Genomic DNA, 25,655 nt, shown 5'->3' on the forward strand with positions numbered 1-25,655 from the left:
ACATGAGGGACAGAGGGACAGAGGGACAGAGGGACATGAGGGACAGAGGGACAGAGGGACAGAGGGATGGGGGGGACAGAAGGATGGGGGGGACAGAAGGATGGGGGGGACAGAAGGATGGGGGGGACAGAGGGATGGGGGGGACAGAGGGATGGGGAGACAGAGGGATGGGGGGACAGAAGGATGGGGGGGACAGAGGGATGAGGGGACAGAAGGATGGGGGGGACAGAGGGATGGGGGGGACAGAGGGATGGGGGGGACAGAGGGATGGGGGGGACAGAGGGATGGGGGGGACAGAGGGATGGGGGGACAGAAGGATGGGGGGGACAGAGGGATGAGGGGACAGAAGGATGGGGGGGACAGAGGGATGGAGGGATGAATGGAGGGATGGTGGGACAAAGGGATGAATAAAGGCTGGATGGAGCAACAGACGGTGCAATGAAAGGGTGGAGGGAGGGATGCAGGAATGTGGGGATGGAGGGATGCAGAGATGCAGGGAGGGATGCAGTGGCAAAATGAGTGTGGTGAAGAGCAGGAGCTGATGAGACAGAGATGGCTGGAGCAGGGAACAGCAAAATGAGAGCAATGATGGAGGGAGGGAAGGATGGCGGGATGGAGGGATGGAGGCAGGGAAGGATGGCGGGATGGAGGGAAGGATAGCGGGATGGAGGGAAGGATGGCGGGATGGAGGGAAGGATGGCGGGATGGATGGCGTGATGGAGGGATGGATGGCGTGATGGAGGGATGGAGGGATGGATGGCGGGATGGAGGGATGGAGGCAGGGAAGGATGGAGGCTGGAGGGATGGAGGCAGAGGGCAGGCAGAGCTGGCGGGGGGCTGCATGGGGCAGGGGGCCGGGAGGGAGCAGGTGGAGCGGGGGGCTCTTGGCGGGGCCCGGCGGTACCTACACTGAGGTTATTCCCTCGGGGTCGGACCTTCCTCCTCTGCTAGAGCCAGCCCAGGCGGTGCCCGCAGAGCCGCGAGAGAGAGAGAGACCAGAGTAAACACGGGGCCGGAGGGCGGGGGCCGGGGGGCGGCGGGGGCCGGGGTCACCCCGCAGGGAGCCAAGCACCAGCCGGGCGAGCAGCAGCAACTAGCGGAGCAGCCAGAGCATCCCTGTCCCTGTCCCTGTCCCCAGCCCCGGGCATGCGGAGGGGGGGCCACCCCCGCAGCTGGTGGCACCCGCTGGCACCGAGGACACGGATCCGTGTCCCTGGGGAGCGGGGGTCGCCCATGGACCCCCACTGTTGCTGGAGGGGGACGCGTGTCCCTGCGCCGGAGCAGGCTGGATGCCGCGCTGGAGCAGATGCAGGAGTGTCCCCAGCCTGGGGACCGGGGGAGGTGGCACCTCTTCCCCAGCTTCACGCCCACCCCTCAGGCCCCTGCCGCCATGCTCATGCCCCCCCTGAAGCCCCCAGCCCAGCAGCTGCAGCCATTTGGGGGGGGAGGGGGGCACAGGACGCTGCTCCTGCCACCGGCTGCATCAAGGGGGTCCACACCGCCTCAGCCGGCACAGCGCCCCGCCCCCCCCCAAAGCCCCCTCCCCCCCCCATTAAAGCATCGGTGGCCATGGCAGCGTGGGAGGGGTCTGCAGGGGGGCGATGGGGTCGTGCTGCCCAGCCTGAGGACCGTCTCCAGTGTCCCCAAGGGGACAGGGACGGCCGCGCTGGGTGTCCCTCGTGCTGGGTGTCCCTCGGGCGAGGGGGCCGTGGCGGGGGCCGGTGGCACCCCGGAAGGGGTCCCCTCACCTGGTTTTCGGCGGGGAGCCGCGGCATGGAGGCGGCGCGGCCGTGCCCCTCCATGGGCAGGTAGTCGCTGTCGGAGTAGCCGTCCTTCGCCATCTCGCGCATCTCCACCAGCTGGGGGGGGGGCATCAGGTGGGGAAACTGAGGCACGGCGGGGGGGGGCAGCACCAAAACCAGGGACATCCACCCCCCCGGGCGCAGCGGGATGCCGTGCAGAGATGGGGGGGGGGGGGGGGCAGGCACCAGGGGATGGGGGGATGGGTGTGCAGGTGGGGAGACGGGACCCCTGGGGACATGGGGGCTGGAGGGGCGCAGGGGTGATGGGGCTGAGGGACCCCCGGGGACATGGGGACGGGTGGATGTGGGGGAGATGGGGCTGAGGGGACCCTGGGGACACAGTGGCCAGAGGGACATGAGGCTGGCCAGGGCTGGGGGGCCCCGGTGCAGCCCCTCACCTGGGAGTTGGGGCGGCTGTTGGGGACGTCCTCAGGGTGTCCCCGCTCGGGGCTCCAGGTCCCCGTTTTCTGGAACATCTCCTGGGCGCGCTGGGTGACCCAGGACTGACTCTCCTTCAGGCCCCCGTCACGCGCAGCCCTGGGGGGGCACAGGTGGCTCAGCCCCCTCCCGGCTGCGCTGGGCAGGGGCAGGATGGGGCCCGTGGCACTTACAGCCCCGTGCCCGGCTCGGCCGTGGGCCCCGCATCCGGCCCTGTGGTCCCCTCCTGCGTGGGGGACGGTGGCTCCATGCGCTGGAACATCAGCGGCGTCCGGTTCTGCGGGGACACGAGAGCGGCTGGGGACACGGTGGCGACACGGTGGGGACACGGTGGGGATGCAGCACAGGGGTTACGGGGCTGGGAGGCAGGGACACAGGGCGGGGACAGTGCTGGGACAGTTGGGGATGGGGACACTGGAGGGGTGCTCGGGGATGGGGACATGGGGATGGGACACTGGAGGGGTGCTCGGGGATGGGGACACGGGGATGGGGACACTGGAGGGGTGCTCGGGGATGGGGACATGGGGATGGGATGGATCTGGGATGCATGGGGATGGGGACACGACGAGACATGGGAAAGGGACAAGGCTGGGATGGGGACACTGGAGGGGTGCTCGGGGATGGGGACACGGGGATGGGACACTGCAGGGGTGCTCGGGGATGGGGACATGGGGATGGGGACACTGGAGGGGTGCTCGGGGATGGGGACACGGGGATGGGATGGATCTGGGATGCATGGGGATGGGGACACCGACGAGACATGGGAAAGGGACAAGGCTAGGATGGGGACACTGGAGGGGTGCTCGGGGATGGGGACACGGGGATGGGATGGATCTGGGATGCATGGGGATGGGGACACCGACGAGACATGGGAAAGGGACAAGGCTGGGATGGGGACACTGGAGGGGTGCTCGGGGATGGGGACACGGGGATGGGACACTGGAGGGGTGCTCGGGGATGGGGACACGGGGATGGGATGGATCTGGGATGCATGGGGATGGGGACACCGACGAGACATGGGAAAGGGACAAGGCTGGGATGGGGACACTGGAGGGGTGCTCGGGGATGGGGACACGGGGATGGGACACTGGAGGGGTGCTCGGGGATGGGGACACGGGGATGGGATGGATCTGGGATGCATGGGGATGGGACACCGACGAGACATGGGAAAGGGACAAGGCTGGAATGGGGACACTGGAGGGGTGCTCGGGGATGGGGACACGGGGATGGGACACTGGAGGGGTGCTCGGGGATGGGGACACGGGGATGGGACACTGGAGGGGTGCTCGGGGATGGGGACATGGGGATGGGACACTGGAGGGGTGCTCGGGGATGGGGACACGGGGATGGGGACACTGGAGGGTTGCTTGGGGATGGGGACACGGGGATGGGATGGGTCTGGGATGCATGGGGATGGGGACACCGACGAGACATGGGAAAGGGACAAGGCTGGGATGGGGACACTGGAGGGGTGCTCGGGGATGGGGACACGGGGATGGGACACTGGAGGGGTGCTCGGGGATGGGATGGGGACATGGAAGGACTCGGGAAGAGGGCAGGTATGGGATGGGGGTGCAGGAGGCAGAGAAGGGGCTGGGCTGGACCCCTGGAGGGACGTGGGGAGGGGACAGTTTTGGGGTGCTGGTGCTGGCCCCACCTGCTCCTCCCGCATGGCCTGCAGCTTCTTGGCTTTGCTCTGCCGGTAGTACTCCATGATCATCATCGCGGCGTAGATCTTCCCCACCGTCAGATCGGTGGCTGCGGGCACAGAGGGTGAGGGGGGATGGGGATGGGGACAGGGATAGGAACCGGGAGGGGGATGGGGACGGTCCCTTACACTTGTGGGGGGTGACGAGCAGGTCCAGGTTTTTGGGGGAGAGGTTGGGCCAGATGGCGATCATCTCCTTGCGGAGCTCTGCGTCCATCTGCTGCTTGTCGGCTCCCCCTGCGGAGAGAGGGCTGAGCGCCCCGGCCCCTTGGGGACCACCCATCCCTGTCCCCCCGGCACCCCCTCCCCTCCCCCATGGGGACCCCCCTGTCCCCCCCGACACTTCTGCCCTGGACCCCCGTCTGCTGGTGTCCCCTCACCCCCCGTTTTCCTGCCTTCCCCAGAGACCTCCAACCCCGGGCTCCTGGTTCTTGTCCCCTCCACCCCTGGGGACCCTCTCCCTGTCCTTGTCACCCAAGGGACCCTGTCCCCATGCCCCAGGGTCCCTGTGCCCCCAGCATCTTGGGCCACATACCCTCAGGTCTTCATCCCCAAATATCCAGCACCCCCGTACCCCCCCAGTCCCTGTCCTTGTCCCCCTCCCTCCAGCACCCCCATATGCCCAGTCCCCATCCCCCCAGAATCCTCACCCTGATCCCCACCCCTGCAGCATCCTTGGTCCCCAACCCCGCAGGGTCCCTGTCCCCCTGCCCCCAGAGCCCCCATCCCCTCGAGGACCCCGCTGCCCGTCCCACCGGGTCCCCGTCCCGCCGGGGTCCCCACCCCCCTGTCCCCCCCTTGCCTTTGGCGATCTTGATGTCGAGGGCAGTTCGGATCAGGGCCATGAGGGTCGAGTTGAAATGCACCGTGTTGTCGTCGGCCACTGGCAGGTCCATGCGGAGCAGCCGCTGCGGGGCCGAGCAGAGCGGGGGGCATCACCCGCCGCCCCCTCCCACCGTGCCCGGGGGCTGGCGAGAAGGCGGGGGCCACCACGCAGCCACTGGGGAAACTGAGGCACGCTCCCCATCACCCTCCCCAAGCCTCCCCCCACCCCGGCCCCCCGCCTTCTCCCCAGGTCGCGGCCCCCGGACCCCCGCGAGATGCCCAGGGTGGGGGGCACGGCCAAGCGGGACCCCAGCGGCTGGGTGGGCAGCACATGCAGCGGCAGCACATGCAGCGGGGAGGGGGTCGAGTCGTTCCCAGCTCTGCTCCAGGGATGGGGGGGGGGGGGGGGCAGCCGGGGGCTTCTCAGGGTGCAAACCAGCATCCTCGGGAGGGGGGGGTCCAAGGAGACGTGCCTTGGGGGAGGGGGGGGGCTGGGTGGGTGGAGAAGCGATGAGTTTGCCAGGCCTCAGCCCCATGGTGCCCCGAGCCCCCCCCCCAGCTCCCAGCACCAAGCAGGTGGCAGGTCCCTGCCTCAACAAGGGCAGGGACCCCCCTCCCCATGCAGCCCCGGGGGTGGGGAGGGGGATCTGGGGGTGCAGAGCAGCAGGGCAGGGAGCGAGCAATGCCGATGGGGAAACTGAGGCATGGAGACGTGGGGTCCCCACGCCCCCCCCCCCCCGGTGCCCAGGTCCCATCCCCCCCACCCTGTGCCCCACGATGCAGCTCCCGAGCACCCGTAGCCCCTGTGGCTGGTGGGGGCGTGGGCCGTGCAGCAGCCGGGGGGGCTGGGTGGGGGGACGGGGGTCTCACTGCCAGGAGAGGAGGTGGTGGGTGGAGGGGGGATGGAGAGAGGGAGACTGGGGGGGGAGGGGGGAGCTGTGGGGATGGGGGGATGGGGGAGAGGGGGGCAGGGGTGAGCCCCGGGGGGGGCCTGAGCAGGGGCTCCTCTGCGTGGGCACGGCAAGCCCCGGGCGGGGGGGGGGCCCTAAAAATGGGCTGCTCTGGGTGAGCAATCTGGGGGGGCTGGCCAAGCCCCGGGGGGGACCCCAAATAGGGGCTCTGGGGGGCTGGCAAAGCCCGGGGGGACCCCAAATAGGGCGTCTGAGGGGGCTGAGCCGAAGTCCTTAGGGGACTCCAAATAGGGGCTTCTGGGGGGGCTGGCTGAGCCCCTGGGGGGGTGTCCCCAAATAGGGGCTTCTGGGGGGGCTGGCTGAGCCCCAGGGGGGGTGTCCCCAAATAGGGGCTTCTGGGGGGCTGGCTGAGCCCCATGAGGGACCCCAAATAGTAATCTGGGGGGGGCTGGTTGAGCCCAATAGGGGAGTATCCCAAATGGGGTTGGGGGGAGGGGGCTGGCTAGGCCAATGAGGGGGACCCCAAATAGGGGTTTCTGGGCTGAGCCCAATGGGGGGGGTCCCCAAATAGGGGTTTCGGGGGGGGGGGGCTTGCTGAGCCCAACGTGGGGGTCCCCAAATAGGGGTTTCTGGGCTGAGCCCAAGGGGGGGGGGGACCCCAAATAGGGGTTTTGGGGGGGGGGGGCTGGCTGAGCCCAACGTGGGGGTCCCCAAATAGGGGTTTCTGGGCTGAGCCCAATGGGGGGGGACCCCAAATAGGGGTCTGGGGGGGGGGGACTGGCCGATCCCCACGGGGGGTCCCCAGTAGGGGCTCCTGGGGGGGTCTGGCCCCGAGCCTCCAGCCTGCGGCAGGCAGGGAGGTGGCAGGGGGCACACGCTCCCCGGGGCGGCGAATCTTACCCAGCCCGTCCTGGGGGGACGCGCAGAGGCTCAGCGGGGGCCGGCGGCCGCCGCACCTGTCAGGGCTCGCCGCAGGAGGAGAAAAACACCAAAAAAAAAGAACCAAAAACCAAAGCAAAAAAAAACAAAAACAAAAAACCTAGCAAAAAATAAAAATAAAACCCAAAAAAGAGGCCGAGAAGCATCGGCCGGGCTGAGTTGGGGCCGCCGCTGGGACGGCTGTGGGGGGCTTCGCTTTGGTGGGAAAAGTTATTCTACCTTATAAGCAACACGGGGTGGGCATTTCTTGCCTAAACCCAGGGGCGGGGACATATGTCTCAGCATTTCATACATGTCCATGAAAGTCAGCCGGCCCCTGGGAGCGGAGAGAACGAGAAGGAAGAGACATCGGACAGGAAAAGGACAAAAAAGAGGCGAGAGAGACAGAGAGACGCGGAGAAAAAAAAATAAAAAATTTAAAAAAAAAAAAAAAAGGGAAGGGGGGGGGGAATCAAAATGGAAAAAAAAAAAAAAAAAAAAAAAGGTTTAAACCCGGCCGGCCGCAGCTCGCAGAGGAGGAGGAGGAGGAGGAGGGGAGGAAGGCGATGGCCGGTGCCCATGCAACCCCATGGTGTCGCCCGGCCGGGGGCCGCGGCAAGCAGAGCTGGGCAGGAATGGGGTGGGGGGCTCCATGCGGCGCGCCGGGGCCGGCCCCGGGCTGGGGTGTGCGGGTCGTATCTGTGTGTATATATATATATATAAAGATATCATATATATATCCGAGAAACCATAAGCAACATTCATTCCGTTGATGCTCAGCAGGTTTTTAGTGTAAGTCAAACCTTGCAAGCAACCCTATGAGGGCATTTCTTGCCTAAGCCCAATGGGGGAGATATTACGCGTAATAAACTGTACATATCCTTATAATGAATGCGGCCACTGCAAGAAGAATACAGGGGGGTTAGTGTGGACGCCGGAGACACGCGACCGCCCGCGGATGCGCCGAGGGGACGGGGAAACTGAGGCACGGACCCCGCAGCCGGGGCGGGGGGGGGGAGCAGGAGGATGGGGATAGGAGCCTTCCCCACACTGCCCTGGGGTGGGGTGGCCGCCGCTTGGCTGTGGTGGGGATGGGGGGCTGCAGGGTGGGGAGAGTTGGAGTGTCCCGTGTCCCCCCCCCCCAAGAAATCGCCGCTGCCAGCTCTGGCCCAGTACGGACCAGTTTAACCCAGTACAGGGCACTGAGGACCTGGCAGAGCACCACGGGGTACCCCAGCGCAGCCAGGGAGCCAGCCCCTGGGCACTGGGACAAAGCAGACCCCACACCCCATCCACTGCCCTCCAGGACATGGTGGGGACCCTCCAGCACCCGGCAGGACCCCCAGGGACCCCCCTGTGTCCAGCCGAGCCCCACAGCTGCCCTGGGCTGGGGGCTGCGGGCCGGGCTGGGGGCGGGAGGGAGCGATCCAGCGGCTGAGCACCTACAATTGAGAGAGGACAGGTTAACCGGCACGGCGCAGGGGGGCCGGGCCCCCCATGGCTGCGTGGGGACAGCAGACCCAGGGGACACCCCCTGGGGGGGACACCCTGGAGAGGACAGTCCCACGGGGGGGGGGACAGCTCCTGGGGGGGGACACCAAGGCCACTGAACCCAGAGGACCCCGGTGGGGCTCTTGGGCACCTGCCGCGTCCCCCTGCTGGGGAGGGGGGGGACACTGTCTGGCCAGCCAAGCCCCCCGGAACCACTGTGCCCCCAGCGCTGAGAGGGGACCCCAGCACCTCGGGTGCCCCCCGCACACACCTCCCCACCCCCCACCCCGGGGGGGTCCTTACCAGGCAGCGGGGTCGTACTCAGCCCAGACGCGGACGTACTCGTCCAGGTGGTGGGGGCCCAGGATGGAGGAGTCGCGCGTCAGGTACTCGAAGTTGTCCATGATGACGGCGACGAAGAGGTTCAGCATCTGGGGGGGGGAGGCAGGGGGGGGTCGGGGCACAGGGGTGGGATCAGGGGGTGTCCCCCCCTCCCCAGCCACATGCCCCGCCCCCAGGGCTCACCAGGAAGGAGCAGAGGAAGATGAAGGAGACGAAGTAGAAGTAGGCGAACTCGTTGCCGCACTCGTCCTCCTTGATGCCCGAGTTCTGGTCACAGGGCTTCCCGCTGAGGCAGGACAGCATGATCTCGTGCCAGGCCTCCCCCGTGGCACTCCTGTGGCACAGGACAGGGACCCCGCCGCGTCACCCCGGCCGGGGAGGGCGCTGGGGCAGGGGTGCGCTGGGGTGGCACTGGGTACCCTGGGTGGCACTGGGATGGTGCTGGGGGGACACAGCAGCATGGCACGGGGTACCACTGATGGCATGGCACTGGGATGGTGCTGGGGACACACCAGTATGGCACTGGGTACTACAGATGGCATGGCACTGGGTACTACAGATGGCATGGCACTGGGATGGTGCTGGGGACACACCAGTGCGGCACTGGGTACCCTGGGTGGCACTGGGATGGTGCTGGGGACACACCAGTATGGCACTGGGTACCCTGGGTGGCACTGGGATGGTGCTGGGGGGACACACCAGTGTGGCACTGGGTACCCTGGGTGGCACTGGGATGGTGCTGGGGGGACACACCAGTGTGGCACTGGGTACTACAGATGGCATGGCACTGGGATGGTGCTGGGGACACACCAGTGTGGCACTGGGTACCCTGGGTGGCACTGGGATGGTGCTGGGGACACACCAGTGTGGCACTGGGTACCCTGGGTGGCACTGGGATGGTGCTGGGGACACACCAGTGTGGCACTGGGTACCCTGGGTGGCACTTGGATGGTGCTGGGGACACACCAGTGTGGCACTGGGTACCCTGGGTGGCACTGGGATGGTGCTGGGGACACACCAGTGTGGCACTGGGCACTCACCGGAAGAGCAGCATGAGGGCCTGGAAGAAGGTGCGGAAGTTGTTGTGCTGGGTGATGGCCGACTCGTCGTCCTCCTCCTCGATGCCAATGTTGCCGAAGACCTGGGGGAGCGGGGCTGGCTCAGGGGGGGCGGGGGGCCGGGGGGTGGCGGGGGGGGGGGCCGGGGGTCTCACCTGCATCCCGATGATGGCGTAGATGAAGAAGAGCATGGCGATGAGCAGGCAGACGTAGGGCAGAGCCTGGGGGCACAGCGGGGCTGGTCACGCCGTGCCGCGACTGGATGCGGCCCCCGGTGCAGGTTGGGCTGCCAGGCCCCGGATAGGGGCAGCCGGGGGAGGGGGGGGGGATGGGCTGTGGGGTTTTTTGGGGGGGAGGGGACACATTGGGCAGCACCTTGAAGGACTGGACGAAGGTCCAGAGCAGGATGCGGATGGTGTAGCCCTGGCGCAGCAGCTTGATGAGCCGCGCCGCCCGGAAGAGCCGCAGGAAGCTGAGGTTGATGAAGTTGTTCTGGGGGGGGACACGAGGGGTGAGGGGGGGGGATGTGAGGGGTGAGGGGGGATGTGAGGGGTGAGGGGGGATGTGAGGGGTGAGGGGGGACGCGAGGGATGGGGGGGGATGCGAGGGATGGGGGGGGGACACGAGGGGTGAGGGGGGGACGCGAGGGGTGAGGGGGGGACGCGAGGGGTGAGGGGTGAGGGGGGGGTGCGAGGGGTGAGGGGGGATGCGAGGGGTGAGGGGGGGGACGTGAGGGGGGGGATGCGAGGAGTGGGGGGGGACGTGAGGGGTGAGGGGGGGGTGCGAGGGGGGGGGATGTGAGGGGGGGGATGCGAGGGGGGGGGGGGGCGAGCGGAGCCCAACCCCGGCGCCGCGGGGGGGGCGGCTCCCACCTACCCCGAACTCTGTCACCAGGATGTCCGTGATGCTCCCCAGGACCGTGACGAAGTCAAAGACGTTCCAGGCGTCGCGGAAATAATTCTGCAACGGGAAGGGGGCGAGGGACACAGGGCAGCGGCGCTGCCAGCCTGCCAGATCCCGGGATCCCGCAGGTACCCGTGCACCGGATCCCAGGATCCCACAGGTACCCGTGCACCGGATCCCAGGATCCCGCAGGTACCTGTGCACTGGATCCCAGGATCCCACAGGTACCCATGCACCGGATCCCAGGATCCCACAGGTACCTGTGCACTGACTCCTGCAATCCCCACTAGCCGTGTACTGGCTCCCAGGATCTCATGGGATCCCATGCAACAGGATCCCACAATTACCTGTGTACCGGCTCCCGGGATCCCACAGGTACCCATGCACCACGATCCCCCAAGTGCCTGTGCACCAGCTCCTGGGATCCCGTGGGCACCCACGCTTTGGGATCCCACGAGTACCCGCGCCCTGGCTCCCGGGATCCCGTGGGCGCAGTGCAGGACGCCCCAGGGCTGGCCATGTGCCGCAGATCCCCAGATCCCGGCGCGGCGGCACATACCAGCACCCCGAAGGCCATGATCTTGAGGAGACACTCGAGGGAGAAGAGGGAGGTGAAGACGTTGTTGAACATCTTCAGCACGTTCTCGTAGGCGTCTGAGGCATCATAGAACTGGGGGGAGAGCGCAGGGTGGGGGCGGGGACCGGGCAGAGGGGTGCGCCCTGGGGGGAGGGGGAACCGGGGGCACAGCCATGGGTCCGGGGGCACAGGGGCAGATCCGAGGACAGGATAGATCCAGGGGCACAGGGACAGATCCGTGGATAGGATGGATCTAGGGATAGGACGGATCCAGGGGCACAGGGATGGATCCTGGGGTGCTGGAACAGATCCAGGGATGGAATAGATCCAGGAGCACAGGGATGGGTCCAGGGGCCCAGGGACAGATCCGTGGATAGGACGGATCTGGGGATAGGACAGATCTAGGGGTACAGGGAAGGATCCAGGGGCACAGGGACGGATCCGTGGATAGGATGGATCTGGGGACAGGACAGATCCAGAGGTACAGGGATGGATCCAGGGGCCCAGGGACAGATCCGTGGATAGGATGGATTTGGGGATAGGATGGATCCAGGGGCACAGGGATGGATCTGGGGATAGGATAGATCTGGGGATAGGATAGATCTGGGGACAGGATAGATCTGGGGACAGGATAGATCTGGGGACAGGATGGATCTGGGGACAGGATGGATCTGGGGACAGGATGGATCCAGGGGCACAGGGATGGATCCAGGGGCACAGGGATGGATCTGGGGACAGGATGGATCTGGGGACAGGATGGATCCAGAGGTACAGGGATGGATCCAGGGGTACAGGGATGGATCTGGGGACAGGATGGATCCAGAGGTACAGGGATGGATCCAGGGGCACAGGGATGGATCTGGGGACAGGATGGATCCAGAGGTACAGGGATGGATCCAGGGGCACAGGGATGGATCTGGGGACAGGACGGATCTAGAGGCACAGGGATGGATCCATGGATGGGATGGATCTGGGGACAGGACGGATCTAGAGGCATAGGGATGGATCCAGGGGCACGGGGATGGATCGATGGGGGACAGGGATGGATCCAGAGTACAGCAGAGGTGCCGGGGGAGAAGGGCAGCCCCCTGGGCCCCCCAGCCCTTCCCCCCCCCACCTTCATCATGAGGACGATGGTGTTGAGGGCGATCATGGCCATGATGGTGTACTCGAAGGGCGGCGACACCACGAACTGCCACATGCGGTACTGGAAGCTCTGCCGGTTCTGCGGCATGTGCCGCGTCAGGGGCTTGGCGCTGATGGCGAAGTCGATGCAGGCTCTCTGCGGGGGCGGGGACAGGGATAGCGCCGGCGTCACCCACCCTCGCCCGCCCGGGGGTCCTCGATGGGCGGCCGGGGGATGGGGGCGCAGGTGGCACCTCGTTCTTCTCCAGGCTGTACTCCTCCATCATCTTGTCCCCCTGCTCCTGGAAGGTGATGATGATCAAGGCCACGAAGATGTTGACGAAGAAGAAGGGGAAGACGACGAAGTAGACGACGTAGAAGATGGACATCTCCATGCGATAGCCGGGGCTGGGGCCCTGGTTCTCGTAGGTGGCGTCCACCGAGTGCTTGAGGACCCTGTGGTGGGACGAGGGCAGGGACGGGGTGGGGGTCCCTGCATGCCCCCCCCCCCCCACGCCACCCCCTACCCACCCCCGCGCCCTTACTGCGGCCACCCCTCGCCGGTGGAGACGGTGAAGAGGGTGAGCAGCGCCCAGAGGACGTTGTCGTAGTGGAACTCGTACTTCTTCCACTCCCGCTTCTGCGCCTTCACCTCGTTGTCCTTCTCGTAGACCAGGTACTCGCCCCTGGGAGGGGAGGGGGCGGTGGGACGGGGTGGGGGGCACAGCAGACCCCCGCCCGGCCGCGCCGTACCTGCAGTCCTTCTCGAACTCCTTGGACTCGTCAGTGCAGTAGAAGAACTTGCCCTTGAAGAGCTGGACGGCCACCACGGCGAAGATGAACATGAAGAGCATGTAAACGATGAGTATGTTGAGGACATTCTTCAGGGAGTTCACCACGCAGTCGAAGACGGCCTGGGGGTGGGGGGCGGGGAGGGGGTCAGCACCGTGGTGGGGAGCGAATCCCCCTCCCCACCCGCCCCCGCCCCCACCTTGAGCTTGGGCAGCCTCTTGATGGTCTTCAAGGGCCGGAGGACGCGGAGGACGCGGAGGGACTTGATGGTGTTGATGTCCTTCCCCTTGCTGCTGCCTCTGGGGGGGGAGGGGGAGGTGTGGGACCCCCGACGTGGCGGCTTGGTGACAGTCCCCTCCCCAGCCAAGCGGGCAGGGGGCTCAGGGCAAAGACCTCCTGCGCCCATCACCCCCCCGCCCCCGCGTGCTCCCCGTCCCTGAGGGTGCTTGTGGGGGGTTGGGGGAGGGGTGCGGAGGGGTGGGGGTGGGGTGGAGCGAGGCACGACCATGAGCACGAGGAGAGCACGAGGAGAGCACAAGGACAGGGACGGGGCAGGAGACGAAGGCAGAGAGACTTTACCGTGAGCTGCTCCTGTGGCGGGTGGCAGAGGAAGGGGAGAGACAAGGCACGGTGAGAGCCCAGCCCCCACCCCGCGCCCACCCCCACGGCCCACGGGGGGGAGCCCAGCTTCCCGGGAGGTACTCGGGGTCTGCTCTGGGCTTACTCACCCGTTCCTTGGGGGATGCTCAGTTAGGTGGGGGATGCTCATTCTGTACTTAGGGGATGCCCAGTTACTCGGGGGATGCTCACCCCTTACTTTAAGGATGCTCAGTTACTCGGGGGGAGCTCACCCCTTCCTTGGGGGATGCTCAGTTACTTGGGCATTGCTCATGTTTTACTCCAAGGGTGCTCAGTTCCTCAGCGGATGTTCATCCTTTGCTTGGGAAACGCCCAACTAGCCAAGGGATGCTCAATTACTTGAGGGATGCTCACCTTTTACTTTAAGGATGCTCAGTCACTCAAGGGATGCTCATCCTTTACTCGGGGGATGCTCAGCCACTCAAAGGATGCTCACTCATCACTCAGGGGATGCTCATCTATTTCTAGGAGATCCCTCATCCCTTACTAGAAGGTTACTCATCCCTTACTAAGAGGTTACTCATCCTTTGCTAGGGGATTCCCCGTCTTTCTTTGGGGTTTGCTCCTGCTCACTGCTCTGGGCTTTCTGCGCTGGGGCGGCTGCTCAGCCCCAAGGGCAGTGGGGCCCGATCCTGCCTGGGGTCGGGGGGCGCGGGGACACCAGGACAGTGACAGGACGACACAGCGCGGCGGCAAGCGGCGGAGAACAGACGTCAAGCAACACAGCAGAGCGCGGGACAGACCGCGGCAGCGCTGGGGGGCCCCACCGGGAGGCACTGGGAGAGGCGGGACCCCCGCCGCCACCATCCCCTTCGCTCCCCGAGGCGGGAGACCCCGGTGTGCCCACCCCTCCCGTGCCCACCCCCCCGTGTCCCCGAGGGGGGACTCACGTGAAGGCGAAGGCCACCAGCGCCCCGCTGACCACGATGAAATCCAGAATGTTCCACAGGTCCCGGAAATAGGCACCTTGGTGAAGCACCAGCCCCAAATCCACCATCTGCGGGGGGGCAATGGGGGTGGCGGGGGTGAGGGGGTGCCAGGGGGCCCCCCACCCTTCAGACCCCCCCCGCGCTCACCTTGATCACCATCTCGAAGGTGAAGACGCCCGTGAAGACGTAGTCGAAGTAGCGCAAGACCTGGAGGGGGAGGAGGGGGGGGGTGGGATGCCTGACACCCCCCCCCAGCACTCTGAGCCCCTCCTGGCACCCCAAGACCCCCCAGCACCCCTCAAGCTGCATGATTCCCCCAGCACCCCGGGAATCCCTGGCACCCTGGGACCCTCCTGGGACCCCCTGGCACCCCAGGACCCCGCTGGGACCCTTCCGGGACCCTCTGGCACCCCGGACCCTCCCAGGATCCACCTGGGACCCCCTGGCACCCCAGGACCCTCCTGGGACCCTCCCGGGACCCTCTGGCACCCCACCCCACAACCCTCCCAGGACCCCCTGGGACCCCGGGACCCTCTTGGGACCCCCTGGCACCCCAGGACCCTCTTGGGACCCCCTGACACCCCAGGACAACCCTCCTGGCATCTTGCCCCTCCCCCAGTCCCCCCCCCCCCGGGGGTGCAGGCAGGGTCTCCAAGGCAGGACAAGGAGGGGGACCCCCACTCTGGGTGTTGTTTTGGGGCACCCCACCCTACATTGCAGCGCTGTGAGGAGGGGGCTCAGTCCCTCCACCACCCCAACAGCACTGGAGGGGTCCCTGTTTGGGGGGCGGGGGGGGCTCACATTGTTGCGGGGGGCGTTGGGCTGCACAGGGTCCTCGGCGGCCAGGGCGATGCTGCTCATGGCGATGACCATCAGGATGCACATCTCGAAGTACCGCAGGTTGACGATGTAGTGGCACAGCCGGCGAAACCTGGGGGGGGGGATGGACATGGTGGGGGGGTGGGGGGGTGAGGGGGACCCCCAGGGCCCCCCCAGCCCCCCCTGCCCCGGTGGTGCTCACGGGTTGGTGGTGGAGAGGATGAACATGGAGCTGTAGGGCACCATGGGCTTGGGGCCGTTCTCGTCCTGCCCGTCGCCTTCCTCCTTCTTCTCCTCCTCCTCCTCCTTGCGGGGCAGCGGCTCGGGGTTGGCATTCCTGTTCACTGCGGGAGCAGCGCTGTCATGGCCCCCCGACCCCCCCAGACCCCCCCCCGGCCACCACAGACCCCTCCCAGACCTCCTGCCCCGCCCCCCCCCCCATCTCCCACAAACCCCAGCCCCCAGGGGTCCCCCCTACCTTGCACCAGGGCACTGGTGGGAGGCGGCGGGAGGGGGGGTGGGATGTCCACAGCCGTGTGCTCTGGCTTCCCCCCCGCCTTGGCGAGGTTGTTGTGGGTGCCGGGGTTGGTGACCACCAAGCTGTTTTCGGGGGGAGGGTTGGTGGTGACAGGGGGGCGGCGGGGGGGGGCTCCAGTGGGGCAGGCGGTGTGATTGCCCATGGTGGGGGGCGCGGGGGGCTCGGCAGTGGCCAGCTTGTTGTTCTTCATGTTGTCGATGTCCTCGGCTACGGGGGGCTCCCGGCGCCCCACGTCCTGCTGGATGGGGCGGGTGGTGGAGAGTGTGGGGCCGGCCGGCACGCCAGGGGTCTGGGTCTCCCTGGGGGGAGGCGGAGGGGAGGGGGCTCAGAGGAGACCCCCCGGTACAGCTCCCAGGGGACTCGGGCCCCCCAAGAGCTGGCAGAGCTCCTGGGGTCCTGCCATCGCCAGGGGGTCCTGTGCGCTCACCTCCGCCGCCGGTGCCGCCTCTCCTTGTCGTCCCGCCTGCCCTCGCCATCGTAGGCGGCCGGTGCAGCGTGGCGGTGCCGCCGGCGTCGCTCACCATCCCCGTGCTCCCCGTCCCCCTCGCCCCGTCCCGGCCGGCCACCCTCCCGGTGCCGCGGCCGTCGCTCGGGCCGCGTGCCCTCCTCGCCCTCCTCAGCCGCCCGCCGGTGTGCCCGGTGCCGCCGGTGCTCGCGCTCAGGCTGCGGTGACCCAGCGCGGCCGTCCCGGCTGCCGCCAGCCCGGTGCCGGCGCTCGACGGCTTTGAGGCGCTCGGCATCGGTGTAGCCGCGCTCCTGGCTGGGCTCCTGCTCCGGCTCCCGGCTGATGCTGCGGGGCCGGCGGCTGGCGGGGGGCTCGCTGGGCCGGGGACCACCGGGATCAGGGTAGCGCGGCTGCCGCCGCAGCTCATCGGTGCGGGGCTGGCTGAAACGGGGCTCCGGCAGCGGCTCGCCGGGACGCGTCTTGTTGGTGTTGTTGTTGCGGTTCTCCTGGGGGTCCACCACCAGCGGGCGGTCCAGGTGGGTCTTCATGTCAGGGCGCAGGTGGCGGGCGTAGGGCACCTTCCAGCGCTCCTCAGGGTCCAGCTCGCTGTAGAGTGCCTCGCGGCTGGCCAGCAGGTTCTGCTTGCGCAGCTCGCTCGTCCGCTGCTCCCACACCGACTTCGAGGCCTTCTGGTTCTTCTGCTGCTCCTTCCTGCAGCAGGGAGCCACAGCCCGCGCACCGGAGCCAGAGGTCGGCCGGGGTGGAGCCAGGATGGAGCAGGGGTGGAGCAGGGATAGAGGTGGGATGGAGCCGGAGGGAGATGGGATGGAGCCAAGGATGGAGCTGGGATGGAGCCGGGATGGAGCCAAGGATGGAGCTGGGATGGAGCCAAGGATGGAGCTGGGATGGAGCCAAGGATGGAGCTGGGACGGAGCCGGGACGGAGCCAGAGGGAGATGGGATGGAGCCAAGGACGGAGCTGGGATGGAGCCAGGATGGAGCCGGATGGAGCCAAGGATGGAGCCGGCGTGGAGCCAAGGATGGAGCTGGGATGGAGGTGGGATGGAGCTGAGGATGGAGCTGGGATGGAGCCAAGGATGGAGCTGGGATGGAGCCGGGATGGAGCCGGGATGGAGCCGGGATGGAGCCAGAGGGAGATGGGATGGAGCCGGGATGGAGCTGGGATGGAGCCGGGATGGAGCCAAGGATGGAGCTGGGATGGAGCCAAGGATGGAGCTGGGATGGAGCCGGGATGGAGCCAGAGGGAGATGGGATGGAGCCAAGGATGGAGCTGGGATGGAGCCAGGATGGAGCCAGATGGAGCCAAGGATGGAGCCGGGATGGAGCCAAGGATGGAGCTGGGATGGAGCTGGATGGAGCCGGGATGGAGCCGGGATGGAGCCAAGGATGGAGCCGGGATGGAGCTGGATGGAGCCAGAGGGAGATGGGATGGAGCCAAGGATGGAGCTGGGATGGAGCCGGGATGGAGCCGAGACGGAGCCGGGATGGAGCCAGAGGGAGATGGGATGGAGCCAAGGATGGAGCTGGGATGGAGCCAGAGGGAGATGGGATGGAGCCAAGGATGGAGCTGGGATGGAGCCGGATGGAGCCAAGGATGGAGCCGGGATGGAGCCGGGATGGAGCCAAGGATGGAGCCGGGATGGAGCCGGGATGGAGCCGGGACGGAGCCAAGGATGGAGCCGGGATGGAGCCAAGGATGGAGCCGGGACGGAGCCGGGATGGAGCTGGATGGAGCCAAAGATGGAGCTGGGATGGAGCCAAAGATGGAGCCAAAGATGGAGCTGGGATGAAGCTGGGATGGAGCTGGGATGGAGCTGGGATGGAACTCGAATGGAGCCAAGGATGAAGCTGAGGTGGAGCTGGGATGGAGCCAAAGGTGGAGCTGGGATGGAGCCGAGGATGGAGCTGGGATGGAGCCGAGGATGGAGCTGGGATGGAGCCGAGGATGGAGCTGAGGATGGAGCCGGGATGGAGCCGGGATGGAGCCAAAGATGGAGCTGGGATGGAGCCAAAGATGGAGCTGGGATGGAGCCAAGGACGGAGCTGAGGACGAAGCTGGGATGGAACCCGAATGGAGCCAAGGATGAAGCTGGGGTGGAGCTGGGATGGAGCCAAAGGTGGAGCCGGGATGGAGCCGAGGATGGAGCCGGGATGGAGTCGGGGACGGAGCCGGGATGGAACCGCGATGGAGTCTGGGATGGAGCCCGTGTGGAGCAGAGGATGGAGCCGAGAATGGAGCTGGGGGGGAGCCACAGATGGATCCAGGAATGAAGCCCAGCAACAAGTCAGGGTGGAGCCAGGGACGGAGCCAGGACAGAGGTGGCCATCAGGCAGCAGATGGAGCTGGGGATGGAGTCAGGGATGGAGACGAGGATGGAGCGGGGGGCAGAGCCGGGATGGATCCGGGTACGGATCCAGGGACACAGCCAAGGCTGGAGCTGGGCACACGACGCACTTACATGGTGACGGACATGTTGGCCGCGGAGAGCGGGCTCACTTCGGCCACCTCCTTCGCCTTCTGCAGCGCCAGCTTTTGGTTGGCGGCTTCTTCCTCTTCCTGCTCGTCCTGCAACGCCCCACGCCATGTCCAGCCCAGCCCCGCGGCTGCGGGCGATGGGGGGGGGCCCTGCCGCGCCCCCCACATCAGCACCCACCTTAGTGAGCTCCTGTGCATTGGCCAGGTTGTCCACCGCGATGGCCAAGAAGACGTTGAGGAGGGTGTCTGGGCGCCCCGTCAAGGCAAAGCAGGTCTGGTGGCAGCCTGGACCCCCCGGGACCCCCCTGGACCCCCCCAGCGCCCCAAGGATACAGTTGCCGAAGAGGGTGAGGACAATGAAGTAGACAGAAAAAACCATCCCCCCCTTGACGCCGCCCTGAGATTTGATCCCGTCGTACATCACCGCGTTCCAGTCTTCGCCCGTCAGGATCTGGGGGGGGGGGGGGGGGGCGGGGGGGATGGGGAGAAGGAGCCGTAGGGGAAGTGGGGGGCTCCCCCCAGCACCCCGCTTCCTCGGGACCCCCGGGGTGGGGGGCAGAGGGGTTCCTACCTGAAACACTGTCATTATTGCTGCTGGGAAAGTGTCAAAGTTGGTGGGAGGGGTCCCGTCGTCAAAATTGAACCTGGGGGGGTGGGCAGCGGTGGGAGCCCCACCCCAGCCGGGTGCCCCCCAGCAGGGACCTGGGGGCACAGAGACACCCCCATGCTGGGGAACCGGGGGGTCCCGGGGGACCCTGTCCCCTGCCCAGTTACTCACTGTCCCCCGAAGAGCTGCATCCCCAAAAGGGCAAAGACGACGATGAAGAGGAAGAGGAGGAAGAGGAGGCTGATGATGGACTTCATGGAGTTCAGGAGGGAGACCACCAGGTTCCTCAGGGAAGCCCAGTACCTGCCAGGGCAGAGCCGGGCTGTAGGGCCACGGGGACGCCAAGGGCCACGGGGATGGCAGGGGGACACGGGGACAGCGAGGGGACAGAGGGATACGGGGGGAGACGTGGGGACAGTGAGGGGACACAGGGATATGGGGTGGCAAGGGGACACAGAGACGGGGAGGGGACACGGGGATAACGAGGGAACACCAGGGGGATAGTGAGGGGACACAGGGATGGGGAGGGGACAGGGGACAGCCAAGGCACGGGGGACACAGCTTGGCACCCAGATACCCCACGATGGCTCTGTGCACCCACACTCTCGCTCACACTCACACGGCCCCTGTGCCCACGGACACGGACACGGATGGACCCACGGACACGGACGGACCCACGGACACAGCTGGAGCAGCCGCCCCCCGACCCGTCACCACTTACTTTGTGACTTTGAAGATACGCAGTAACCTGAGAGCTCGCAGCACGCTGATCCCGAAGGATGTTCCTGGCTTCACAACAGCCCAGATCACCTCGAAGATGCTTCCGATGATAACCTGGGAGCGGGAGCGTCCCTGTCCTGTCCCCACCCCAGCCCTTCCTAACCCCTTCCCCATTCTCACCTTGCCTTCATCCCATCGCAGCCTCAACCCCATCCCACTCTATCCCATCCCCATCCCTATCCCATCCCATCCCCATCCTCATTCTCATCCCAACTGCATCCCATCCCATCCTGTCCCCATCCGATCCCCAGCCTCATCCACATCTTGTCCTCATCCCATCCCCACCCCATCCCCATCCCACCCTCATCTTCATCCTGTCTCCATCCCCATTCCCATCCCATCCTCATCCCCTCTCCATCCCATTCTCATCCCCAACCAACGCCATCCCCATCCCACCCTATCCAACCCAAACCTCATCCCATCCCCATCCCCACCCCATCCCAATCGCATCCTCATCCCCATCCCACCCCACTCCATCCCCATCCCCACCACATCCAACTCCAACACTGTCCCCATCCCTATCCCACCTCCATTCCCACCCCCATCCCAACTGCATCCTCATCTCCATCCCACCCCACTCCATCCCCATCCCCATCCCATCCCACCGCATCCCCAACCCCATCCCCACCCCATCCTATCCCCATCCCACCCCGTCCCCATCTGCATCCCACCCCACCTCATCCCCATCCCATCCCCATCCTCATTCCCACCACATCCCACCCCCATCCCCATTCCAACTGCATCCCACCTCATCCCCATCCCCATCCCATCCCCATCCCCATCCTACCCCACCTCATCCCCATCCCATCCCCATCCCACCCCATCCCCATCCCACCCCCACCTCATCCCCATCCCATCCCATTCCACCCCATCCCCACCCCATCTCCATTCCCACCCCCATCCCCACCCCATCCCACCCCCGCCCCCTGCCCCCCGCTGGCTGCGCCGGCCCCGCACTCACGGCACAGTCGAAGCAATTGAAGGACGAGTGGAAGTAAGGCCGCGTCCCCAGCCCGTACATTTTTATAAACATTTCGGACATAAAGAGTCCCAAGAAAATGAATTCTGCATAGTCTGGGGGGGAGGGGCGGGGAGAGAGCGTGAGGGGGGGTGGGGGGTGGCGGGGGGGGAGGGGCGGGGGGGTCACTCACAGAGGAAGTCGGAGAGCCACTCGGGCTGGTCGTAGTGGACGATGGCGACGCACAGGGTGTTCAGCGCCACCAGGCTCAGCACCGTCCAGTAGAAGGCCTGAGTTTTCACCATGCGCCGGATGTGGAAGCGCATCCGCCGCTCGCGCTTGTGGAAGAAGGTGGCGTTCTCCAGCTTGGCACTTTTGAGGCTGGCGCGGGCGAAGGGGGAGCCTGCGGGGCGCGGGGGGCCCCAGCCGCCACCACGTCACGAGGGAACCCCCTGCCGCCCCGCTGGCGCGCCCCGCACCACAGCGGGAAGGTGGTACCCGCTGAGCCGGCAGCCGCCGGACGGGTGACCCCCCACTCGGCACCCCAGTGACCCCCACCCCATCATCCATCACCCCAGTGACCACCACCTCATGGTCCATCACCCACCACCCCATCATCTGTCACCCCAGCAACCGCCACCCCATTGTCCATCACCCGTCACCCCATCACCCACCACCCCAGCCATCACCCCAGCGACCCATCAACCTTCAACCCATCACCCCATCATCCATCACCCCATCACCCACCACCCCATCATCCATCACCCCATCACCCACCACCCCATCATCCATCACCCATCAACCACCACCCCGTTGTCCATCACCCCACCAACCATCAACCCATCATCCATCACCCCATTGCCCATTACCCCACCAACCACCACCCTGTTGTCCAGCACCCCATCAGCCATCACCCCACCAGCCATCACCCTGTCACCCACCAAAACATCATCCATCACCATATTGCCCATCCCCCCATCGTCCATCACCCCATCACCCACCAACCCATCATTCATCACCCCGTCACCCACCACCCCCCGACTTTTCATCCCACTGTCCATCACCCCATCACCCATCACCCCATCAACCATCACCCCATCAACCATCACCCCATCACCCCACTGTCCATCACCCCATCACCCATCAGCCCCTCACCCATCACCCCATCACCCATTGTCCTCCCCTCATCACCCCCACCCATCATCCCCAAAACTATTAGCCCCTCCCATCACCCCCCCCCATCACTCGCTACCCGTCACCCCCCCCACCCCCCACCCATCCCCCCTAGCTGGGGGCACCCCGACCCCCACCCACCCACGGAGGAGATGTCGGCCAGCTGCTCCTCAGCATCCTCAGGGCTCAGCAGGTCCGTCTTGCTCTTCTTGATGGTGGCCCTCCGGAGAGCTCCCGCAGGGGTGAGGGGCAGAGGGAGGCGGGCGTCACCCGGGGGTCCTCACTGGGACACCCCCACCCCCAGGGGTGGCCACCCCCCGCCAGGGCACACGCCGGGGCAGGGCACTTACCATCGAAAGGGTGTCGGGGCTCTCCCTCAGTGTCGTCCTCTGCCAGGATCACTTCTTCTGAGAGAAAAGCAGGGGGGTCAGCGGGGCTGGGGGGGGCGCGGAGGTCCCCGGGGAGGGGGGGGGGGGGGTCACGGCCCTCACCCGCCTTGGAGATCCACTCCATGTAGCCATTGAGCTCCCGCTCGATCTGCTGCTGCCGCCGCAGCTTCAGAAACGCCCGGCGGTTTTCCACCCGCTCCCGCTCTTTGGCAAACTCCCTGCGGGGCTGGCATCAGCTGGGGGGGTGGGGGGGAGCTGAGGTGGGTGCCCCCTCCCCGAGCCCCCCCCTGCCGCTTACCCGGACAGCACCCCCAGCACTAGGTTCAGCATAAAAAAGGAGCCGATGATGATGAGGGGGATGAAGTACAGCCAGTTCCAAGTGTTCCCTGAGGCATCGTTGCTCTGAGGGGGGTAACAGGGGTCAGGGGTGGGGGGTCCCATGAGCCGGGGGGGGGGGGGGGGGGGGCCACGGACACAGCCCCATTTCTCTCATAATGGGCTCTGATCTCCTCCCCCCGGGGGCTGGTGGCACCCCAAATCCTCCAGTCGTGCTCCCCACACCACAGGGCGGGGGGTGCAGAGCATCCCTGCAGGATTTGGGGCTGCCAGCAGAGAGGGGACCCCAACACCCTTTTTTTGGTGCACCCCCCTCCTCCACAACAACGCCTCCCTCTGCAAGCCACCTCCAGCTTTTTTTGGGGGGAGGGGGGGCTGCACCCCATTCCCCTCCATCCTCACACACCCAGCAGCACCCCAGCACCGAAGCAGCAAACAGGGACCTCCAGGGGGACACCGCAGGGACCCCCGCACCCTTGGGGGACGGAAAACGACTTCAGTGGGGACAGAAAGGACCTGGGCGGGGGGGACAGAAGGGACGTGGGGGGGGGCAGAAGGGACCTGGGGGGCGGGTGGGGGGGAAGAAGGGACCGGAGGGAGGGACAGAAGGGACCTGGGGGGGACAGAAGGGACATGGGGGGTGCCCCCCCCCCCGTGGTGGAGCCCATCCCCGTGGCGTCAGGGCTCACATAGTAGAGGAGGTCTGTCCACCCTTCCATGGTGATGCACTGGAAGACGGTCAGGACGGCGAAGAGGATGTTGTCGAACTGGGTGATGCCGTAGTTGGGGCCCTCCCAGTACTTCTTGCACTTGGTGCCGTTGGGGCAGATCCGCGCCGGCTCGTCCGTCCCGCAGGGGACTTCCACCTTGATCTCGTCTTTGGGGGGGGAGGGGCACATGGGACACAGATCCAGGCATCGCTCCCTCCCCTCCCCCCCACCCCCACCCACCCCCTCCCAGCCTACGCCCCTGCTTATCCCCCCGTGGGCTGCGCTCACCCAGGACACTCTGGGGTCACAGGGTGCCCCCCATGGGGGTGCCAGACCCCCCTTGGTCGTCCCCCCCAGCCGCAGCCTCCTGCAGCCCCCCCCCTCCCCAGGCTCTGCCACGGTGCTGACGCTGCTGCTGTGCAGAAATAGCTCCCGCCAATTAACAGCATCTTCATCAAGGGAGAGAAGTAATTAGGCCGTTCCATATCGGGCGCGGGCCATGGGCCCAGGGAGATTGGGGGGGTGGGAAGGAGCTGGCCCCCAGCCCCACAGCGTCCCCACGGCGGGGTCTGAGCCCTCCCCATGGGGAAACTGAGGCAGGGTGGGGGCGGGGGGGGTTGGGGGGGGGTAGGGGGGGGATTTGGGGAGGGGGCTGGGGGGCAGACCTACCCGTCACCAGGTCGAAGCAGGTGGTGTGAAATTTGCCCATATAAAACTCTAATCCTATGATTGCAAAAATGAGGATCGCGAAAAACAGGAGGAGGCCGATCTGCAGCAGTGGGATCATCGCCTTCATGATGGACTTCAGGACGACTTGTAAACCTGCACCAGGTGGGGCTGAGCAGCCACGGCCCCCCCGGAGCACCCCCCCCCAGACACACAGCCCCAGACCCCCTCACGCCACTCACTTGGGATCCCCGAGACCAGCTTGAGGGGCCGGAGCACACGCACCGCCCGCAGCGTCCGCAGGTCGAACTGGGAGCCCACCGTGGCCAGGATGCTGCAGGCACGAGGTGGGTCAGTGGGCAGGGACCGCCCCCCCCCCCGGGCCAGTGACCCCCCCCACCAGCCGTGCCAGTGCGGCCACCAAGCCACCAGCTCCCAGCCCAACCAGGTGTCCCCCACAGCTGTGCCATCACGGCCACCGCAAGCCACATGTGCCCCATGGGCCACCACGTCCCAGCTGGGCTATGTCCCCCCGTGGGTTGTGCCACCACGGCCACCACGAGCCATCACGTCCCGGTAGAGCCACACATCCTCCGTGGGCCACCACATGCCCCATGGCTACACTGTCACAGCCACAGGGAGCCCCCACGACTCCGCTGCATGGCCACAAGCCCACCGCCATGCCATCATGGTCACCAAGAGCCCCCACATCCCCGCTGCGTGGCCACAAGCCCCACGGCCGTGCCATCACGGCCACAGTGTGCTCCATGTCCTCAGCACATGGCCACGAGCCCACAGCCGTGCCATCATAGCCACCAAGAGCCCCCACATCCCCATCACGTGGCTACGAGCCCATCGCTATGCCATCACGGCCACAGCGAACCCCCATGGCCGCGCCATCATGGCCACAGCGAGCCCCCACATCCCGCCGCATGGCCACGTGCCCACGGCCGTGCCGGGAGCGATGCCGGCAGCGCAGGCGGGAGCGCTGGGCTATATTTAGCCTTTCCGGGCCGAGCGTGGCAGCGTTGCCGGTGCTGATGTCGCAGCCCCCGGCCAGCACCAGCCCGCAGGGTCTCTGAGGGGCCGGATGGCAGCTGGGGGGGGGGCCCCGGCACCCGGGTGCATCCTGGGGGCTCATTGCTGGCCTCATGGCCCCCCCTGAGGCTGCGGAGGGTCCCCTGCTGCCACCCACAGCCACGGCAACCGGCCGGCCCCATTCACGCCAGTCATCCCCATAACCCCCATTCACCCATTCATCCCCATAAACCCCATTCACC

At 66.6% G+C, this 25,655-nt stretch overlaps 1 protein-coding gene across 1 annotated transcript in view; it reads right to left on the minus strand.

Moving 5' to 3' along the window:
- CACNA1A (calcium voltage-gated channel subunit alpha1 A) overlaps positions 1-25,655 on the minus strand; it is a 41,115-nt gene that overhangs the window by 8,364 nt on the left and 7,096 nt on the right. Inside the window, exons 4-44 of the mRNA XM_037407224.1 lie at positions 24,618-24,709; positions 24,379-24,531; positions 23,689-23,876; positions 22,962-23,065; positions 22,766-22,881; positions 22,625-22,681; positions 22,416-22,505; positions 21,295-21,504; positions 21,105-21,217; positions 20,085-20,197; positions 19,535-19,666; positions 19,328-19,400; positions 19,090-19,207; positions 18,935-19,002; positions 18,740-18,846; positions 16,243-16,971; positions 15,756-16,114; positions 15,480-15,621; positions 15,260-15,389; positions 14,606-14,665; positions 14,420-14,526; positions 13,090-13,189; positions 12,852-13,012; positions 12,644-12,784; positions 12,353-12,554; positions 12,091-12,255; positions 10,956-11,066; positions 10,370-10,453; positions 9,869-9,985; positions 9,649-9,714; positions 9,476-9,576; positions 8,619-8,769; positions 8,397-8,524; positions 7,406-7,502; positions 4,751-4,856; positions 4,078-4,185; positions 3,898-3,998; positions 2,414-2,517; positions 2,201-2,339; positions 1,749-1,859; positions 909-944 (exon numbers count right to left, since the gene is read on the minus strand). Of these exons, the coding sequence (XP_037263121.1) occupies positions 909-944; positions 1,749-1,859; positions 2,201-2,339; positions 2,414-2,517; positions 3,898-3,998; positions 4,078-4,185; positions 4,751-4,856; positions 7,406-7,502; positions 8,397-8,524; positions 8,619-8,769; positions 9,476-9,576; positions 9,649-9,714; positions 9,869-9,985; positions 10,370-10,453; positions 10,956-11,066; positions 12,091-12,255; positions 12,353-12,554; positions 12,644-12,784; positions 12,852-13,012; positions 13,090-13,189; positions 14,420-14,526; positions 14,606-14,665; positions 15,260-15,389; positions 15,480-15,621; positions 15,756-16,114; positions 16,243-16,971; positions 18,740-18,846; positions 18,935-19,002; positions 19,090-19,207; positions 19,328-19,400; positions 19,535-19,666; positions 20,085-20,197; positions 21,105-21,217; positions 21,295-21,504; positions 22,416-22,505; positions 22,625-22,681; positions 22,766-22,881; positions 22,962-23,065; positions 23,689-23,876; positions 24,379-24,531; positions 24,618-24,709 (5,590 nt within the window). The remainder of the gene's footprint in view (positions 1-908; positions 945-1,748; positions 1,860-2,200; positions 2,340-2,413; positions 2,518-3,897; positions 3,999-4,077; positions 4,186-4,750; positions 4,857-7,405; positions 7,503-8,396; positions 8,525-8,618; positions 8,770-9,475; positions 9,577-9,648; positions 9,715-9,868; positions 9,986-10,369; positions 10,454-10,955; positions 11,067-12,090; positions 12,256-12,352; positions 12,555-12,643; positions 12,785-12,851; positions 13,013-13,089; positions 13,190-14,419; positions 14,527-14,605; positions 14,666-15,259; positions 15,390-15,479; positions 15,622-15,755; positions 16,115-16,242; positions 16,972-18,739; positions 18,847-18,934; positions 19,003-19,089; positions 19,208-19,327; positions 19,401-19,534; positions 19,667-20,084; positions 20,198-21,104; positions 21,218-21,294; positions 21,505-22,415; positions 22,506-22,624; positions 22,682-22,765; positions 22,882-22,961; positions 23,066-23,688; positions 23,877-24,378; positions 24,532-24,617; positions 24,710-25,655) is intronic.

This window comes from Falco rusticolus, chromosome 13 (assembly GCF_015220075.1).
Source record: "Falco rusticolus isolate bFalRus1 chromosome 13, bFalRus1.pri, whole genome shotgun sequence".
Classification (NCBI taxonomy): domain Eukaryota; kingdom Metazoa; phylum Chordata; class Aves; order Falconiformes; family Falconidae; genus Falco; species Falco rusticolus.